The 13,394-nt window shown below is 42.4% G+C and overlaps 1 protein-coding gene and 1 pseudogene across 1 annotated transcript; both read right to left on the minus strand.

Moving 5' to 3' along the window:
* On the minus strand, window positions 1–3,488 carry LOC139422483 (V-type proton ATPase subunit e 1-like; annotated as a pseudogene).
* Window positions 3,489–3,927: 439 nt separating this feature from the next.
* On the minus strand, window positions 3,928–7,548 carry LOC139422082 (prenylcysteine oxidase-like). Its single transcript, XM_071173231.1, has 6 exons — window positions 7,176–7,548; window positions 6,696–6,902; window positions 6,267–6,441; window positions 5,893–6,104; window positions 5,374–5,514; window positions 3,928–5,239 (listed from the first exon to the last, which is right to left on the minus strand). The coding sequence occupies exons 1-6, from the start codon at window positions 7,282–7,284 to the stop codon at window positions 4,578–4,580; spliced, it is 1,506 nt and encodes a 501-aa protein (XP_071029332.1). The 5' UTR covers window positions 7,285–7,548; the 3' UTR covers window positions 3,928–4,577.
* Between the last annotated feature and the right edge of the window lie 5,846 nt (window positions 7,549–13,394).

Consider the following 13,394-nt stretch of genomic DNA (forward strand, 5'->3'; position numbering starts at 1 on the left):
TCAGGGCCAGTGGAGTCACATGTACCAAATGGTGTCATTACTCAATGCAGGTTCAAACAGTGGATTCAGCTGGGAGAGAATAGCTGTCAACCAGCTGTGGAAGAACAGGGATGAGGAAAAACACAATATGATAACATTGAGTCAATTCAATTATCTTATTCATAATGTACTCTCCCGATCTGCTTCAAGCACTCTTATCCCCTTTGTATTGAATTCATCTTTAATATGACCAAAGCTAGAATGTGGATCATTTTTTTGATCCATTGATTAAAAACAAATGATCAACATACTATAATAGTTTGTACTATGGCGTGATAAACAATTTGGGATCAAATAGGTTGTTCAGCAAACCAACCTCTCTTCATTATAATAGGGCAGCAGGTAGCCTAGTGGTTAGAGCATTGGACTAGTAACCAAAAGATTGCAAGATCAAATCCCTGAGCTGACAAGGTACAAATCTGTCATTCTGCCCCTGAACAAGGCAGTTAACCCACTGTTCCTAGGCTGTCATTGAATTACCTGACTTGCCTAGTTAAATAAAGGTTACATTTTTTTATGAATTCCCCAAATGTTATTGAGGAGACAATGCACTGTGCTTGTTTTCTACATTTGCCTTCAATGTTGTGGTCAGCTGCTGTCGTCAGCTGGTTCATTAACACAAGGCTCAGTAACACACAGACATAGGCAGCTCCACAAGCTCAACATTTATCAACGTTTTTCTATTTAAATAGATGCATCAGACAATCCAAAGTGAAGAGAACTGGCTGCCGTTTGTTTCTTGTGTTTCCTGGGTCCGCCTGCATGAATCTTACTGTACTCTAATCAGTCCAGCTGTCATAGTTGCCAGGGGAGAGAGAGAGAGCAACTAAAAGCCCACTCTCTGGCATTTGTTTCGGAAGCACAGAGACCCTTACTTATCCATCAAAACACTGATAACTGGCAAGAGTGGTTTCATTAGGCTACAAGGTTTAAGTGGTGATATCTGTAAAATATGAATACAGGCCAAACAGGCACAGTGAACAGTGAACATAAGTACTACCTTGTTGCGCAAGTTGAACAGACCCCCAAATAAAGAAGGGGATTTGTAACAAATATGTGGCTTACTGAGCTCATTGCATTTCCTCACAGTTTCAGGGCAAAGGTCCCCAGTTTGATCCTCTTGTGAATCACACTAGTTTCTCACACACACACTTGTATACAAAATACTATTCTGTTTCTTTCGCATTCTTGGCAGAGCTATGGGTGACAAGTAGCCTAGTGGTTAAAGAGCGTTGGGCCAGTAACCAAAATGTTGCTGATTAAAATCTAGAGAAATCTGTGCCCTTGAGCAAGGCCCTTAAACCCAATTGCTCCTGTGGCTCTGGATAAGAGTGTCTGATAAATTACTAAAACGTGAACCAATGAACACACATGATATCTGGTATTTACTGCCTCTTAATGCATACAAGTGGAACAATATTGCACACCTTCAGAAAGTATTCATACCTCTTAACTTAGTCCACATTTAGTTGTGTATTCCAAATGTATTAAATTAATTCCCCCCTTCACCCATCTGCACACAATACCCCATAATGAAAAAGTGAAAACATGTTTAGAAATGTTTTCAAATGTATTGAAAATGAAATACAGAAATAGTATTCACAGTAGTAGAAGCACCTTTGGTGGTGATTATGGCTTTGAGTCATCTTGGGTATGCACATCTGGATTTGGGGATTTACTCCCATTCTTCCTTGCAGATTTTCTCAAGCTCTTTTAAGTTAGATAGGGAGTGGCAGTGAACAGCATTCTTCAAGTCTTTCCACAGATTTTCAATGGGATTCCAGTCTGGGCTTTGGCTGGGCCACTCAATGGCTTTTACATTCTTGTTCTGAAGCCATTCCAGTGAATTGGCTGTATGCTTGGGGTCATTGTCCTGTTGGAACGTACATCAAATTACCACCCCAGTCTAAGGTCGTTTGCACTCTGAAGCAGGTTCTCATCAAGGATGTGAATGTATTTGATTCCATTCATTGTTCCCTCTATCCTTACCCGTTTCCATGTTCCTGCCGCCTAAAAATATCCCCATAGCATGATACTGCCACCACTTTGCTTCACGGTAGGGATGGTGTCAGACGGGTGATGAGCTGTGCCTGGTTTTCTCCAGACCAAAGAGTTACATTTTTGTCTCATCAGACCAGAATCTTTTGCTTCATGCTTCGTCTTTCACATGCATTTTTTCAAACTCCAGGCATGCATTCATGTGCCTTTTTCTCATGAGTGGCATCCGTCTGGCCACTCTCCCATAAAGCCCAAATTGGTGAAGAGATGTAGAGACTGTTGTCCTTCTGGCAGGTTCTACCATTTCAGTGGTCATTGGGTTCTTGGTCAACTCCCTGACCAAGGTCCTTCTTGCTTGCTTGCATAGTTTCTGCTCTGACATGCACTTCTTATTGTTCTTCTTTGGTTTTATGGCAGTCCGCAAACAAATATTATAGGTGCATGCCGCCACCTACCGTATTGGATGTGTTTCAGCCTACTATTCTGTAGTATGAAAACATGACACTTTCTGACATGCACTGTCAACTGTGGGACCTTACTGTATATAGACAGGTGTTTCTTTCTAAATCATGTCCAAACAATTGAATTGGCCCAAGGTGGACTCCAATCAAGTTGTAGCGACATCTCAAGGATGATCAAAGGAAATTGTATGCACCTGAGCTCAATTGGAGTGTCATAGCGAAGAGGTGTGAATGCAATTTGTAAATGATATATTTCTGTATTTAATTTTCAATAAATTTGCAAACCTTTCTAAAAACCTCTTTTCACTTTGTCAGTATAGGGTGTAGATGGGGTGGGATTTTTTTTTTTTTTATCTATTTTGAATTCAGGCTGTAACACAACAAAATGTAGAATCAAGGGATAAGGGTTAAGAATACTTTCTGAAGGCCCTGTGTGCTTGTCTGTCACTGCTCTTCAAAATATTTTTGTGTGTTGAAATATTGAAATATTATTGAAATAATTGAAATATATTGAAATATAGTTGATACACAGCAAAGCCTCCATGAATTTCGTCACATGGTTATACTTACAAGTATCAGCAAACTGCAGTCCATACTAGCAAGAAAATGATGACCCTTTGAAACACAGACATGGCCATTCAAACAGTAATGCAATGGAAGTGAAGATTAAAACCACATCATCAAAAAGTTGCCCATAACAATAACTTTAAAAAATAACTTAAATAAAAAAAATAACTTAAAATAACTTTGCTCATTTCATGAACTTTTTGTGATGTAATATCAATATTATGCAATAGAATCCTACAGTTAGCTAAGACTATTTGTCATTGTCAACCCATTTACATTTCCTGCAACCTAGAAAAGGAATTCTGCCATACTAGAGGCTAGACATTCGGTTTGGTCCCTTGAGATTAAACCATTGTACCACCCCTTCAACAAATGACCAAAACAGTGTAAATACAGTACAACCATCGGAATGGCAAAAGCCATGTTGCATCTTAAGATTTGTTTGTTAATTTAAGAATGTGGTTTTAAAACTACATTAGACTAACTTCCCGAGAATTACAATATCTCTGTGAGAGCTGCAGACGAATCAGGAAGTCAGGTCACGTGATGAAAGTTCCTATGTCAATAATCATAATGCATAATGTAGCCTATTGTTGATACATTGTAGTAATGTGTAAATAATGCAGTTAGGAGTATTATATTTGTCATTAGAGATAACAATGTTCCAATTTGTCACTATGCAGCAGAGATGCAACTATGTAACAACTATGTAACAGGCTTCAAGCGTTGATGACTGTAGCAACAGCAGAAGCTGCTTCCAGAGAGAAGTTCCAGTTTTAAACTCAGTTTAAAACTAGATTGCCATATGGTGCAATATGGTGCATCAGAAAGTGAATCGGGGAAAAAAAAACAGAAGAAAAGATGACACTGAGCATTTTTTTGCATGACAGAGCAAAAAAATTCAGAACAACCATTTTAATTTCTTATCAGGCAAACACATGTGTACAATCAGTTTGTTATTACTTGAACTCATGAAGAAATAAAAGCAATTATTAAAACTGGCCTTTAATCAGTGCATTATTGACAGTAGTTTAGTTAAGTAAATCAATTCTAACCATATTGTATTTGTTTATCAGAATGCCTTATGACTACAAGCATTTAGTTTGAATAAAGTCCATATTATTTACATATTTAATTTAACCTTTATTTAACTAGGCAAGTCAGTTAAGAACAAATTCTTATTTTCAATGACGGCCTAGTGGGTTATAATTGCCTGTTCAGGGGATTTGAACTTGCAACCTTCCGGTTACTAGTCCAACACTCTAACCACTAGGCTACCCTGCCGCCCAATGAAATATCAAGTCAAACAGCTAAAAATGAGCCACTTTCCATGGAATGCAACGTGGCATTAAATTAAAACATGTTTTTATTTTGCATTGCAGCCAGCAGCAGTAACTTAATAAAACACAACTCCTTAGGGTTAGGCATCATGCTACAACATCTTTCAGCAAGGTTCCATAGAAACAATCCCCGCAGCTAGCCAGCGGAGCCTGAGTCTGCGGAGTTGGCGTGTCACAGCTCAGTCTTGATCTTGTGCATCAGGTCTTTCTGGTCGACCATCTCCAGCTGCCTGCTCCAGCGGTGGTAGGCCAGCAGAGCAATGTTTTTGGCTGCCACTGAGCTCATTTCCATGGCGCTGCCGGCCCACTCGATGCCATTGAGGTAGTACAGGCTCTCATGAAGGACAACTGGCGGCAGGTCCTGGGTGCTCCCATAACGTGGGTAAGCCTGCCAGTCTGTCACCTGCACAGAGTAGTAGGACCTGAACAGTGTCTTCAGCGCTGGCTTATCTAAGGGTTGGGGAGAGAATACCTTGTAAACACCAGCCTCCTGGGGCTGCTTGCGGCGGAATCCAGTGCTGATGTTGACGGGACAGATGCTAGCAGCACTGTTGAAGAAGAGTCCCGGTGAGTCTGTGGTGAGAACACTGGCAAAGGGGAAGAGCTTGGGGTCTGGGAAGCCAAAGTAGGAGCAGTTGAGGTAGCCGTGAACGATGGAGGCCACTGTGTGGTGGTAGGAACCAGCAATATCAGGCAGCTGAGGCTCAAAGCCCTGGAAGGAGATACCTGAGCCCACACTGGACTGCAGGGGAGTCGCCACCACCACAATGTCATAGAACTCAGATCCTTTCTCAGTCAGAGTGGCATAGTTGAGCTGGTACTGGGTAGACTCTCCTTCAATTCAGGTAAAGAAATAATGGGATTGGAGCAAGTAAATTAATATGTGCTAAAACGCAGTTTTGCAAAACATGCCAGTTCACCTTGGTTAATGCTATGTTATAAACATAATTCTATGTTTAGTCACTTACCAGCTGCATGGGGGGAGATGGTTGTGACCTGGGCCTGGATAAGGTTGGCCTTAGCCAGTTTTAACAGACCAGAGCAAACCAGCTTGTTCCCTCCCTCCACTGCCCACAGGTTGGCCTGTGCACCTGCCAATGACACGGCACCTATTACACAGATTAAAACATGTGAACATGATTGATCATGATGAGCAACTGCAGTGGTAGACTGGCAGAACGTTATGACCTGAACGGCACACAACAACTACAAATGTTCTTTGAGTTCCTACGAAGGCTGCGAAGACACCTTTATCGCTATATTTTTTCCCATGGCAAAAATGAAAACACAAAGCAGACCTTACTCTTCGGTCCTTTAAAAACCTGCTGTATGTAGAATATTGTGCGGTATAGCTTGGATGTTTGTTTTCAACATTCCAACATTAGGGCTGTTTTCTTAAAGAAGTTAAATCCACTTTGTGTTTTGTTTCCTTGCTACAATACTAATGAGTATCGCAATACTGGTATCCTCCTGGCCTTAGTTCCTACCGACAAAAGCTGGGATGCTGATATTCTGTCCATAATTGACCCTCATGACGGGGGCGATGACTTCGTCAATGAAGCGTTGTGACACCCCCAGCTCCAGCAGAGACTCAGAGAGAGAGCAGCGAGTCATATTCAGGAACCCTGACCCGCCCAGAGAGTGCAGCAGCTCCTCCACTGAACTGAAGGCATAGCCATGGGCCTGGTACTTATAAATCCTGAACACATAGACACAGAAAGGAGAGAGACAGATTGTATAGGGGATGTAAGGCATGTTGAATAGCTTGACAGCGCTCTGAAATCAAGCGTAAACCAATTTACAGCGAGAAGGATTTCCCCTGTCTGTCTCGTCTGAGCTCTCTTCCCCTGCTGCCGCTCACCTCATGAACTTCTCCATGATCTCCTCCACCCACATCTGCAGGCGGATGAAGCTGATGCCATAGCGCCACCACAGGCGGAACAGATCCAGCAGGTACCAGTCAGTCTCCTCCAGGATGAACTCTTCCCCGTTAAACACAGCCGTCTTCCCTGCCACATTCTTACGATACTTAAGACCTGCAACAAAAATAGAATAGTGTGATGGGTGGAACAGCATCCTGTAGTTACCAGCAAAGCAGTAAGCCTACGGGTATGGAAGATTATCCTACAACCCTCAGTTTCTCCTCTGCTTTGGTGTGCATGTAATGGCAATGAACAGAACACCTTTTTGTCTTTGTGGTCTTCACTTGTACTTTCTCAGAGGGATCTGGACAGATAAAAGCGGTGATACTAAAATGTACCATCTATGAACGGGACAGCGATGGACCCACCCAGTTGCTTGACAAAGTCCTGCATGTGCAGGTTTAGGGAGTGGATAATGGAGCCCCCGGACTCATAGTCCTGATGGTTCACGGTGACTGTGGCCAGGCGCCCTCCGACTGTTCCCTTCTCGAACACATCAATGTGCACTTCTGGCCCGAAGTGCTGCCTTAGAAAATGCGCTGTGGCGGTCCCGCCTATCCCAGCGCCTACAATGGCTGCGGACATCAGAAGAAACACATCAGTATGCTACAATTTAATGATCTGTCAAAAAAAAACAAGTCATCCACAACCAGGGAATTTACATGGCAGTTTTGGTAGCTACTCCATTTCTCTGTGGCTGAATAGCCCCCTGAAAGCTCCTAGGCTAACTTATCATTAGTTAGCTAGCAAACCCAGCTAGCTAACGTTAGCAGCACTGCAAGCCACACATGTCCGCAAAACTATAGCTAACTTACGTTATCTAGACAAAATAGAGCTATCTACTTTACCTATTTTTGAAGGTGGAGTACCATCAAGTTGTGCAAATCCAGAGTCTCCTAGTGCCAAGATTGACGATAGTAATGTTAGAAGAAATCGGAAAGGAAGACACCAGTGCATGATGCAGGAATGGATGCTAGAACTGTGATGCGACAGCCAAGCGAGTCACTGCATGTTTTGTCTGTCGCCCAAATCCGCCAATTGCGAATGAAATTAGGTATCAATCGTAAACGAATGAGGCACTATATGATTATCCCCGTAATAGAATAACACATGTAAAGTATGTGAAATTTGGAGATGAATAAAAAAAACGATTATGAATGGTTTTACCGTTGGCAAGATGTGGATCAATATCCGGCAACATTACCACGTGATCTGGAAAAGGCCGTTAGCTCGACAAATGGCATTGCACGAGAGCATCATTGGCATCCCCACCCTCTTCAGCATCGGGAAGAAAATTAAACTGAATGAGTATAATCTAATCCGAGTTTTCCTTTGTGCTTATTGAAATAAAAGGATCAATCAAATGCTGGGATTTGAACCAGGATACCATTGTTATGAGATAAATACACAATTATTGATCTGTTTTTTTTTGCCTACGGTGACGTGCTAGTATCAAGTGATGCATATACACCCTGAATTGTTGTAGTGGGGACAGTAACATTAGTAATACAAAATATACTTTAAGATGTTTATATATATATATATATATATATATATATATATATATATATATATATATATATTATGTTTAGCTTACATAATATAATTTAAAAGTATGCATTAAGATGACTGTAATAGAATAAATGTAACAAAACGAATGTTGACATTAATGAATTCGTTTCTATAGCTTCCAAAATATTTTTACAATGTGGGGAGTGCCAACCTGGAGATGCGGTGGCTTCAACACAGCACCCCTTAACAGTCATCTAGTGTACATATAAATAATTTCTAGTAACCTTAGTTTTGGGCAGTGTTTCCTGTGTAAATAGTGGTGAACCGGTAGAATGTATAAATCCCAGAACAGGCGAAAGCTTTCAGGGGAGGTTCTGTGTTTATTGGCTGTGCGGGGTCGTTGCTTTTACTAGTCTTTTGTGTGAGAGCAACCATTTTGTGACCATGCTGTTTTGAAGAAGTGTTTGGGGATGTGGTCCATATTTTTTGGGGGGGAGAAGGTATGTTTGTTTATTTGCTTGGTAATTTGTATTGAGGTTTATTAAATGATAAAGGTTTGCTTGTTCAAACAGGTTTACAGTAAAACACATACAACTACACAAAAGGCTTCTTAGTTCTTTCACTTCCACTGCATATAAATTACATCTTTAATTTAAAAAATGACCATTGAACAAATGTAAATATTGCAGATTTTAAGCATACCTTTAAAAAACAATCAGTTCAATATCTAGACATTTCAATGTTATTTTCTTATGAAATGTAGGGTGCAAAAGGGACAAGAACTACCAATCAGCCATTTGGGGTAAAGAGGGTGTGTGCCTCTCCTGTTTGAAATACGCCTGTGAGGTAAAAGTGGGCCCTTGGCAGAGTAGCATGCTCTCTGATCACGTTGTCTGTCTGTGTGGGAGGAGATGGCAGCTGTGTGATCTTATGTACTACCTCACATTGCAAGACATGCATGATTCTCCCCGTCACACACGTCTTGATATCACAAGGTCAACAGGACTCATTGTCAATGGTTTCAGGGAGGGATATTCACAGGTACTGTGCAAGGACATTTTGCACCATATGTTGTTTTCCACTAAACAACTATTGACGGCGAGGTCTTTTGGACATCTTTTTTGTTGGTGCAGTCTGGACCGGCCTTGATTTGAATGTCCCACACAGACAGACTGGCCTTGATTTAAGCACCATGGTCTTGTAGTGGATGTGAGCTTCGACTGGAAGCCAGTGTGCGGAGGATCGGGGTGACATGAAAGAACTTGGGAAGGTTGAAAACCAGGCTGGCTAAAGCTTTCTGGATTCATTGCAGGGGTTTGATGGCACAAGCGGCAAGCCCAGCCAACAGTGAGTTGCAGTAGTCCAGACAGAAGAGGACAAGTGCCTTGATTAGGACCTGTTCTGCTTCATGTGTGAGGTAGGGTCATACTCTATGGATGTTGTAGAGCATGAACCTGCAAGAGCGGATCACTGCTTTGATGTTTGCAGAGAACGACAGGGTGTTGTCCAGGGTCACGCCAAGGTTCTTTGCACTCAGGGAGGGTGACACTGTGGAGTTGTCAACCATGATGGAGAGGTCTTTGAGCAGGCAGGCCTTCCCCAGGAGGAAGAGCAGGTCCGTCTTGTTGAGCTTAAGGTGGTGGGCCGACATCCAAGTTGAGATATCTGCCAGGCATGCAGATATGCGTGTCGCCACCTGGGTGTCAGGAGGGTGGGGCGAGGGGGGGAGAAAAGTAGTTGAGTGTCATCCGCATGGCAATGATAAGACAGCCCATGTGAGGATATGATGGAGCTGAGTGACTTGGTGTATAGAGAGAAGAGGAGAGGGCCTAGAACCGAACCCTGGGGGACACCAGTGAGAGTACGTGGTGCAGACACAGATCCTCTCCAAGTCACCTGGTCGGAGCGGCCTGCCATGTAGGATGCAATCCAAGAGTGTGCAGAGCCTGAGACACCCATCCCTGGGAGGCAGCGGATAGATCTAGGAGGATGAGAACAGAGGAGAGAGTCAGCTTTGGCAGTGCGGAGAGCCTCCGTGACATAGAAGAGTAGTCTTGGTTGAGTGACCCGTCGTGAAGAAGATTGTTCTGAGAGAGATAATGAGAAAGTTGATCAGAGGCAGCATGCTCAAGTGTTTTAGAAAGAAAAGAACGAAGGGATACAGGTATATAGTTTTTGACGTCAGATCAGTCAAGTGATGGTTTCTTAAGGAAAAGAGCAACTCGGTCCATTTTTAAGTCAGATGTGGTCCACACAGCCAGTGGTCAGGGATGAGTTGATGAGGGAAGTGAGGAATGGGAAAAGGTCTCCAGAGATGGTCGGGAGAAGGGAGGAGGGGATGGAGTCGAGCGGGCAGGTTGTCAGGTGGCCAGACCTCTCTATTCGCAGGATGTCATCTGGAGAGAGAGGGGAAAAAGAGGTCAAGGCGTAGGGTAGTTCTGTGTGAGTGAGACCAGTGGACTCAATAGGCGTGAATGAGTAGCGGATGTCGTCAACCTTTTTTTCAAAGTCGTCTGCAGAGAGGGAGGGATTAAGGAGGGAGGGGATGGTGGAAAATAGTTTCCTAGGGTTAGAGGCAGAAGCTTTAGCAGCGGAGAGAGAGGAAGAGAAGGTAGAGCGGAGAGAGTGAAAGGATAATAGGTCCTCTGGAAGTTTCATTTTCCTCCATTTTTGCTCAGCTGCCCGCAGCCCTGTCTGTAAGCTCGCAATGAGTCAGCCACGTAGCAGGAGGGGAGGGCTCAGCTGAAAAGGGACAGTGCGAGTCATAGGGAGAGGGAAGAGAGTAGGGTTGAAGAGGCAGAAGACGGGAGGGAGAAGGATTTACCAGAAAGGAGGATTTAATAGAAGAGAGAGTAGTTGGAGTGAGAGAGCAAACATTGCAACCTCGCATGACCATCTGGGTAGGGGCTGAGTGGTTAGGGTTGGAGGAAAGGGAGACAGAAAAGGAAACAAAGTAGTGATCAAAGACCTGGAGGGGGTTGCAGTGAGATTAGTCGGCGAGCAGCCTCTAGTAAAGATGATGTCAAGTGTATTGCCTGCCTTGTGAGTTGGAGGGGATTGGGAAAGGGTTAGGGGAAAGAAAGTTGGAAAGAAATGAATTGAAGGCAGACGTCATGAGGTTGAAGTTGCCAAGTATTAAGAACGCCTAGCCATCGTCAGAAAATTAGCTTATCAATGTGTCAAGCTCATTGAGCAACTCTCCAAGGGCACCTGGTTGGTGATCAATGACAATTTTAAGCTTGAGTGGACAAATGACAGTGACAGCATGGAATTCAAATGAAGAGATGGACAGGTAAGAGAGGGAGAAAACTTAGTAGAAACGAGTAGACTCATGCCACCACTGCGACGATCAGATGCTCTCGGACTATGAGAGAAAACCTAGTCAGATGAAGAAAGAGCAGCTGGAGTAGCAGTGTTCTCTGGGGTGATCCATGTCTCTGTCAGGGCCAAAAAGTTGGAAGAACTTTACCGAAATTATTACTAGGTTGTTTGGCGGAAATACAGGTTTTGGCTTTGATACCGGCAATACCTTTCAGATATAAAGAAAAACGTGGATAAATATGAAAGGGATGCACACACACACACACACACACACACACACACACACACACACACACACACACACACACACACACACACACACACACACACACACACACACACACACACACACACACACACACACACACACACACACACACACACACACAGAGAGAGAGAGAGAGACACACAGATACTAGTGGTGGAAAAAGTACCCAATTTTCATACTTGACTAAAAGTAAAGATACCTTAAAAGAAAATGACTCAAGTAAAAGTGAAAGTCACCCAGTAAAATACTACTTGAGTAAAAGTATTTGGTTTCAAATGTATTTAAGTATTAAAAGTAAAAGTATAAATCATTTAAAATGTATTATATTCAGCAAACCAGACAACACAATTTTCTTGTTTTTTAAATGTACTGATAGCCAGGGGCACAGTTCAACACTCAGATATAGTTTACAAATGAATAATTTGTGTTTATTGAGTCTGCCAGATGACCAGGGATTTTCTCTTGATAAGTTTGTGAATTAGAAACTTTTCCTGTCCAGTTAAGCATTCAAAATGTAGTGAGTACCTTTGGGTGTCAGGGAAAATGTAGAGGTGTAAAAGTTGTGTAAAGTACAGATACTCCAAAAAACGACTTAAGTAATACTTTAAAGTAGTTTTACTTAAGTACTTTACACCACTGACAGATACACACCCACACCTCCACGTGCATACACACACAAAACCAATAATTAGTGTTGTCGAGCTAAATTAATTAATTTGTTTGGAAATATGTTGATCAATACTATAAGTTTCACACAATAAAGCAATCATTGCTGTCGTTGTGCTAAATGTATATATTTGGTTGGAAATATGTTGATCAAGACTAACCTTGATTTAAAAATGACAAACTCTAATGGACAACAACATCCGTGAAGACAAGATCTAAATAGATGATGGTTTATGGTGGCTGGTATGCCTACCAGGTTTTAGGATTTCCCCGTCGCAACCCACGGAGTTTACAGAGCGGAAACGCTGTATCTGCTCTGGTTTGGGGTTTTCCTAAACAGATATCGGTTGTAACCAATGCGTCATTGGTTGAAACCCACGGTCCTGTATGTCTGCATGAACATGAAAATTAAAAAAGAAACATTGCTATTTGTCCGGTGTTGCAAATTATTGAGAATGCTTGCAATTAACCAACACATGGTGTTCTATTTGGATATGCCCCATGCATGCGTCATGATGCATTGTCACAGAGTTTTGCAATCTCTCTGTGTGCAATGGGATACAAAACAATGGGAGTTTCCGTGACTATATGTGTACGCTGCCTGTTAAATGGAATATACGCCTATGCAAATGAGCAGCCATGCTTCCCTTATATACCGCTATTTGAGGCCCATCGTGAAAGCTGTGAGGTTTAGGCAGCTAATGTTCTCCTAGTGCCCCTCTTCACCCAAACAGCACCGCGAAATGATTCAGCAGTGGCACGGTCGTGATGCTGACAGCACTGGAACAAAAAATGATTCGTACTAATGATGATGAAGCCAGAGAAAGAAAAACCCATGGTAAGTACAAAAGGAAAGTGACTAACTAATGAGAAAGCCCTGGGCTACAGACAAACATTAGAATGGTTTAAGTTGGCACATTTGTAACTGTAATGATTCAAATGTATGGTTATTTTATTCTTATGGGCCTCTATTTAAATCAACAGATTAATTTGTGCAGAATGCATTAAGAGGTGACTTTACAGCATTTAATAGTTTAGACTATTCTAACATTAGGACCCATCTCCCTAAAATGTTGAAGTGCAATACGTGATACCTTATAATATGCATAGACTACAATAATGTGCGAAAGGATAATCAGGGGAGTTTCTGTGACCAGTTTTCAGTGACCAGTTTATTAGGTACGCACATCTAGTACCGGGTCGGGACCCCCCTTTGCTTCCAAAACAGCCTGAATTCTTCAGGGCATGGATTCTACAAGGTGTGTAGTTCAAACGTTGCTCAATTGGTATCAAAGGACCT

This window comes from Oncorhynchus clarkii, chromosome 12, assembly GCF_045791955.1.
Source record: "Oncorhynchus clarkii lewisi isolate Uvic-CL-2024 chromosome 12, UVic_Ocla_1.0, whole genome shotgun sequence".
Taxonomy (NCBI): Eukaryota; Metazoa; Chordata; class Actinopteri; order Salmoniformes; family Salmonidae; genus Oncorhynchus; species Oncorhynchus clarkii.